General features: G+C 53.2%; 1 protein-coding gene across 1 annotated transcript; it reads left to right on the top strand.

The window, feature by feature from the left end:
* Positions 1-350: 350 nt before the first annotated feature.
* Positions 351-1,317, top strand: OXT (oxytocin/neurophysin I prepropeptide). The gene is made up of 3 exons (XM_060613787.2): positions 351-544; positions 702-903; positions 1,180-1,317. Exons 1-3 carry the CDS (start codon positions 425-427, stop codon positions 1,233-1,235), a joined length of 378 nt encoding a protein of 125 aa, XP_060469770.1. The 5' UTR covers positions 351-424; the 3' UTR covers positions 1,236-1,317.
* Positions 1,318-7,314: the final 5,997 nt, after the last annotated feature.

Below are 7,314 nucleotides of genomic sequence, written 5' to 3'. Positions count from 1 at the left end.
AAACAGGATGTGTTGCAGCCTGGGCAGAGGGCAGATGGGGAGCCTGGCGGGGTCCAAGGGTCTGCCCTGTAACCCATCCACCAGGTATTGGGAGACGAGCTACACAGTCCTTGGTTGGGCCGCAGACCCCCATACTCCCTGTCCCACCCTAGGTCACCGCACAGGCCACCCTCCCCCGCACGGCCTCACTGTCTGCCTCCCCTGCCCCCAGTCCATTAGCCGAGGCGGTGACCGTGACAGGGCCAGGCCCCTGCAAATGAGGGGGCGCGCCGGGCGCCCGGGGCCTGACCCGCAGTGACCCGCTGTGACCAGTCATACGGCGGCCCTCTTAGACAGGGCTCCGCCTGCTGCGGCCCCAGCCATAAAAAGGCCGGTGGGAGAGTCGCCGCCGCAGCCGCCGCCCCCGACCCAGTGTGTCCACACCATGGCCGGCTCCGGCCTCGCCTGCTGCCTGCTCGGCCTCCTGGCGCTGACCTCCGCCTGCTACATCCAGAACTGCCCCCTGGGCGGCAAGAGGGCCGCGCTGGACCTCGACGTGCGCCAGGTGAGCCTTCGCCGCGACCCACCGCTCCTGCCCGCCCCGCCGGGGCCCCAGGGGGTTTAGTGGACGTGCGCCCCCGCCCGGGGGGGGGGGGCTGCATACCCCGAGCCCGGGCCCCCGGCCTCGCAGGGCCTGCGCTCACCCTCCGCCTTCCCGCCAGTGCCTCCCCTGCGGCCCCGGGGGCAAAGGGCGCTGCTTCGGGCCCAGCATCTGCTGCGGCGACGAGCTGGGCTGCTTCGTGGGCACGGCCGAGGCGCTGCGCTGCCAGGAGGAGAACTACCTGCCGTCGCCCTGCCAGTCGGGCCACAAGCCGTGCGGGAGCGGGGGCCGCTGCGCCGCCGCGGGCATCTGCTGCAACGACGGTGCGCTGCCGGGGCTGCCCGGGGGCGGCGGTGGCGGGGCCGGGGTCCAGGTGGGGGCGGTGCGGAGGTCCCGGTGGGCGCGGCCCCGGGGGCGGAGTCCAGGTGCTGCTGGTGCGGAAATCCCAGTGGGCGTGGCACCCGGGGCCGCTGCGCCGCTGCGGGCGTCTGCTGCAGCCCGGGTGAGCCGAGGCCGGGGGCGCGGAGGGGGGCAGAGGCCGAGGACCCGGGACCCAGAGGGGACCGCGCAGGGCGACCCCTGACCCGCTGTCCTTCCAGACGGCTGCCGCGCCGACCCCGCCTGTGACGCCGAGGCCGCCTTCTCCCAGCGCTGAGCCGACGGCCCGGACAGCGGCGCAGCGCGCCCCTCGCCCCTCCGCAGCCACCCCCAGAAATAATGAAATAAAATAAAGCAGAATTTTCTCCCCCTGCAACTCGTCTGGCGTCTCGTTTTCAGAAACGGGAAGGAGGGCGCTGGGGGAACCCCGAGGGTCGCGCCTGGCGGGGCCTGCGTCTCCGGGCAATTCCGATCGGGAGGGCCGGGGTTCGGGGCGCGCCGTTCCCGCAGCCGAAGTCCTGCACCGGCTGGCGAACGAGAGAGAGGGAAACAGACCCTAGCTTCCCGCTCCAAACAGAGCTGGGGGCCTGTAGCAGGTGGCCTTACCAGGAACATTTCAAAGGAACCAAACGACGGGGGTGCTGACAGGGAACCAGAGGAAGGGGAGGCGGCCAGTGGCGGGGGAATGACTTCCCTACCTCTGGAGGGAGGCTTGAACCGCGACCCGAGGGCTGGGTTTGGGGCCTCGCAGCTGAAGGGCTTTCACGTTTCCGAGGAGCTGGACTCCAGGCCACCGGAGGCCACTCGTGCGCAGAAGAGGTGGCCGAGCTGCCGAGGACCCAGCAGGCCTGCCTCTGCCTGTGTGGCTGAGGAACTTGGCAGTGCTGGGGACCCCGCGGGCCAGGGACTCCTGGGAGCCCACCGCCACAGAATGACCGCAAAACACAAAAGCCGCCAACAAACAGAATCTTCTACCTATTTCTCGGCCATTCCTGGATCCAAAACCCTTTTGGGAATCAAGACGGCCTAATTCATCTTTCCCAAAACATGCGGTCACTCACTTACCCGAGCAGTTTCAGAAGGTCCACGGCCACACTCCCCCTGCAAGTGAAACAGCAACAGATCGCTGTTAGAAAAAGTGTAGTTTCTAGGGCTTTCTTCCACACTGGAGGTCTGCATAGCACCCCCCCACACACACAGCAGTATGTGGGTCTCACCGGGTGGAGAGAGAAAAAAATACCCTGAAGCGGACCGTAAGACTTTTTTTTACTATAAATTACGAAAACAGGCAAAATCTTGGGTGAGGTGGTGACTGGAGAGGGTCCAAGGGCAATTCTGGTCATACTCTCTTTTTCTGGTCTGGGAGCTGGTAAAACAGGTGTGTTCATTTTCCAAAAACTTAACATGTGCATGTGATTTGCTAACTTTTATATGTATATCATATTTGAGTGTATTTTTATATTTTATATGCATATCGCATTTGAATAAATATTCATTTTAAAAATGAAAAAAAGATCATTATTGCTAAGATGTGTAAGAAGAATAGAGATGAGGCTTTTGAAAATCCCAGTGGCTTACAGCAACCTGGACTGTGGTTCTTTTTGTTTGTTTTTTTAGTTTATTATTTGTTTTGTTTTAGATTTCACATATAAGTGAAACCATACGGTGTTTGTCTTTTTCTGTCTTATTTCAGTTAGCATAATACCCTCTAGGTCCATCCGCGTTGGCACAAATGGCAAGATCTCACCCTTTTCATGGCTGAGTAATATTCCACTGTATAGACTGCGGTCCTTGCTGAGGCCATGAGACTAGCCCCTCCTTTGACCCCACATCTGGGGGGATTAGACATCAAAAGGGACACGAGATAACTCAAAGCGGAGTCCCATTTAAACCAACCATGAGGAAGGACTCGGTGCACTAGCTGGGTATTTGAGGACAGTCGCAGAGTTCTGTGTCCCTCAGAAACCACACAGCCAGGGAGGGCTGCGGCTAGAGGTGACCGAGCTCCTCAACTAGAGACGTGTGGGAACGGATTTGTGCTTTCCCGAGCTGGAGAGTCCCCCCCGCCACCTTAGCAGGAAGTCTGGGATCTCCCCCTGGGACCTCACTCGTTCCCCCTGAGTGTCCTGGGGTGCCAGCCCAGCTGTCCCCACCCTGGGAGAGAGCTCAGGTCCCCTCACCCACTCAGGCACCCACTTTGCTGTCCCACTCTTCCCAAGAATCCAAAGGATAGTATTTTATTGCCTCAAAACACAGGGTCAGACTGACGCCTCTTTTCCTGAGTTTGTCCCAGAGGTGGCGTCAAGCTGGGTCCAGTGGCCACACCGGCACAGAAGCAAGCTGGGTGTCATTCTCCATTCTTCTTGGCTGCTCAGTCCCACGGCCTTTGGTCCTCGCCAGAATGACCCCTTCAGACCTCCAAAGTGCTTGGGGGCTTGTCCAGGGCAGTGGTTCCCACTTTGTGTAACTTTGTTCTTCTTCTACCCGGAAGTGAAATTCCTAGAGAATATGCCCACCTACACATAATTTCAAAAAACGTATAGTCTTAGCGGTAATACAGAGAAAAGGAATTTAGTACAAAATATTACTTTAATATGTGACCAAACAGGCAAGGCTACGCTAGGCGACATACACACAATCCAGTTTCTACTTATAACAAATACAATAAAAAGAAATTGGGACCCATTCTCTACAAGACGTTCAGGAAAATAAAAACGTAAGAAAATGAAAATAAAAAGGTAGAAGGGCAACCAGGATCAATATTCTCTTTTGTGGGGTGCCTGGCTGGCTCAGTCGGTAGAGCAGGTGACTCTTGATCTAGGGGTCATGAGTTCGAGCCACACGTTGGGAGTAGAGCTTACCTAAAAAAAAATTCTCGGGGCACCTGGGTGGCTCAGTCGGTTAATTGTCCGACTTCGGCTCAGGTCATGATCTCACGGTCTGTGAGTTCGAGCCCCGTGTCGGGCTCTGTGCTGACAGCTCAGAGCCTGGAGCCCGTTTCAGATTCTGTGTCTCCCTCTCTCTCTGCCCCTCCCCTGTTCATGCTCTGTCTCTCTCTGTCTCAAAAATAAATAAACATTAAAAAAAATTTTTTTTTTTAAAAACTGAGAACAAACTGAGCGTTGAGAGGGGGTGGGAGGGAGGGGAGGGGAGGTGATGGGCATTGAAGAGGGCATCTTTTGGGATGAGCACTGGGTGTTGTATGGAAACCAATTTGACAATAAATTTCATACATTAAAAAAGATAAAAAATAAAAAATTAAAAAAACCAAAAAAAAGGCTAAAAAAATTTTTTTTTAAGTTTATTTATTTATTTTGAGAGAGACAGACGCAGCATGAGTAGGGGAGGGGCAGAGAGAGAGAGAATTCCAAGCAGGCTCCGCACTGCCAGCACAGAGCCCGATGTGGGACTCGAACACACAAAGCTGTGAGATCATGACCTGAGCCGAAACCAAGAGTTGGACACTTAACTGACTGCGCCACCCAAGCACCCCTACTCAAACCAATTCTGGAAAAGAACAAAGTTGGAAGAGTCATGCTGCCTGATTTCCAGACTTACAAAAAGCTATCATATTGGAGACAAGTTGGTAGTGGAGAAGGGACAGCTCTACAGACCGATGGAACTGACAAAGGAGTCGAGAAATAGACCTACATGGATATGGTCAAATGATTTTGTGGGAGTTACGGAGACAACCTAAAAGGGAAAGACTCATCGTTTGAACAAGCAGTGCAGGGCGCCTGGGTGGCGCAGTCGGTTAAGCGTCCGACTTCGGCCAGGTCACGATCTCGCGGTCCGTGAGTTCGAGCCCCGCGTCGGGCTCTGGGCTGATGGCTCGGATCCTGGAGCCTGTTTCCGATTCTGTGTCTCCCTCTCTCTCTGCCCCTCCCCCGTTCATGCTCTGTCTCTCTCTGTCCCCAAAATAAAAATTAAAAAAAAAAAAAAAAAAAAAAAAACATTGAAAAAATGAACAAGCAGTGCAGGGACAAATGACTACCCAGATGCCAAAAACGAACCGCAACCCATAACCTGGACAATACAAAAATTAACTCAGGATGGTTAACTCAAATTCTCACCTGTTTCAAACTTACACAGTTTTGCTGATTACCAACAGAGCCATTCCAAACATTTCCATTTCACTGGGATGACTGATGGGATTGGCTGGGTTAAACAGTAAGCAAAAGCATAACTTTACGAGAAACTATTGAACATTTTTCCAGAGTGGTTGCCTGATTTTGCGTCTTCACCAACAATATACGAAAGTCCCAGTCGCTCCATATCCTTGTCAGTACCTGGTATTGTTAGCACTTTTTAAAGTCATTGTAATGAATGTCTCATTGTGGTTTTAATTTGCATTTCCCCACCAGCTAATGCTGTTCAACATCTTAACATGTGTTTATTTGCCACCTATATATGTTATTTGGCTATACGTCTGTTTAAATCTTTTGCCTATTTATTTTTTTAAGATTTTAAGTAATCTCTGCACTCCACGTGGGGCTCGAACTCACAACCCTGCGATCAAGAGTTGCATGCTCTACTGACTGAGCCAGCCAGGGGCCCCAAATCTTTTGCCCATTTAAAAATTTGAGTTGAGGAGCACCTGGGTGGCTCAGCGGCTAAGCGTCTGACTCTGGCTCAGGTCATGATCTCGTGGTCCGTGAGTTCAAGCCCCACATCGGGCTCTGTGCTGACAGCTCAGAGCCTGGAGTCTGCTTTGGATTCTGTGCCCCCCCCGCCCCTCCCCCACTCGTGCTCTGTCTTATTCTATCTCTCAAAAATAAATAAATGTTAAAAAAAAAAGAATAAATATTTGAGTTGAGTTTTTGCTCAAGGTCATGAACCATTTCTTCCATGGTTTCTTCAAAATGTTTCACAGTTCGAGGGCTCCTGGGTGGCTCAATCGGTTGAGCATCCAACTTTGGCTCAGGTCATGATCTCTTGGTTTGTGAGAGTGCGAGCCCCACATCAGACTTGTTGCTGTCAGCTCAGAGCTCGCTTCGGATCCTCTGTCCCCCTCTCTCTCTGCTCCTCCCCTACTTGTTCTCTCTCACACGCTCTCAAAAATAAATACAAAACATTTAAAAATTTTTTAGAAAAGGATGTTTTATAGTTTAGGTTTTACATCTAGGTATATGATCCATTTTTTTTTATTTTTTTTTTTAACGTTTATTTATTTTTGAGACAGAGAGAGACAGAGCATGAACAGGGGAGGGGCAGAGAGAGAGGGAGACACAGAATCTGAAACAGGCTCCAGGCTCTGAGGGGTCAGCACAGAGCCTGACACGGGGATCGAACCCACGGACCGTGAGATCATGACCTGAGCCGAAGTCGGACGCCCAACCGACCGAGCCACCCAGGCGCCCCTATATGATCCATTTTTAAACTAGCTGCGGGGCGCCTGGGTGGCTCAGTTGATCGTCTGACTTCAGCTCAGGTCATGATCTCACAGCTCTGTGAGTTCCAGCCTCACATCGGGCTCTGTGCGGACGGCTGGGAGCCTGGAGCCTGCTTCGGATTCTGTGTCTCCCTCTCTCTCTGCCCCTACCCCACTTGCATTCTGTCTCTGTTTCTGTCAAAAATAAATAACATTAAAAAATTTAAAAAAAATAAAAACCAGCTGCTTCTTTCCACTTCCTTGTGTCAGGAAGGGTTTCTAAATTCTTATTAGGTCTGGTCCTGCCACAGACAGTCCTACCAAGACCTGGGACCCACCCTGGATGGGCCATATCAGGGCAGAGGCAGGAGACCATGGCAGGGATAAAAGCCCACACAGCTCTTGCCCTCCCTCTACATTTAATCATGATGGGCACTGAGCCAGGTCAGGGGTGACAGCAAATGGGCTCTAAGACCAGAAAAGAACTTGACCTTGGTTTGGCACGTGGAACCTGGCCAGGTCTGACTGAGGCTGAGTCATAAGGCTTTGCCCCAAGGTAGGGTGTTGGGGTCAGGGCACAGAGTGACTTCTGTCTTTGCTCCCTCCTGGCCTCTAAGTGGAAGATTCCAGAGGAGATGCAGCCTCTTCTCACCCCAAGTTCTGGAGCAAGAAATCCCAAGGATAGGATGTGGAGAACAGAGGGGGCAGAGAGAAAGTCTGGGAGGTGATGGAGGGAGTGAGAGGGCAGAAGGGGCAAGGGAGGGATGTAATGGGACAAGGAGAGAAGCAAGAGTGGGCCAACGAGCTGGAGGATGGGGAAAGAGAGGGGAGTGAGGCGCAAAGGGGATAAAGGAATAGAGGGGACAAAGAAGGACATAGGGACACAGAATAGCACAGGCTAAATGCCAGTGGACGTCTTCCCTGAAGTTGCATGTGTCCAAGGGTGGAAGGTCCTAAGTGTGTGCACCTGTCCACGGTTGAGTCT

The sequence above is a fragment of the Panthera onca genome, chromosome A3 (assembly GCF_046562875.1).
Source record: "Panthera onca isolate mPanOnc1 chromosome A3, mPanOnc1 haplotype 2, whole genome shotgun sequence".
Taxonomy (NCBI): domain Eukaryota; kingdom Metazoa; phylum Chordata; class Mammalia; order Carnivora; family Felidae; genus Panthera; species Panthera onca.
Note: the sequence above shows the minus strand (reverse complement) of the source record. Positions and strands in the feature narration are given on the sequence as shown.

Bases quoted from the DNA above. Each gene is read 5' to 3' on its own strand.
- OXT (XM_060613787.2), top strand. From the start codon at position 425: ATGGCCGGCTCCGGCCTCGCCTGCTGCCTGCTCGGCCTCCTGGCGCTG. The intron at 545-701 runs GTGAGCCTTCGC...CCTTCCCGCCAG, and splicing joins TGGACCTCGACGTGCGCCAG to TGCCTCCCCTGCGGCCCCGG. The intron at 904-1,179 runs GTGCGCTGCCGG...CTGTCCTTCCAG, and splicing joins GGGCATCTGCTGCAACGACG to ACGGCTGCCGCGCCGACCCC.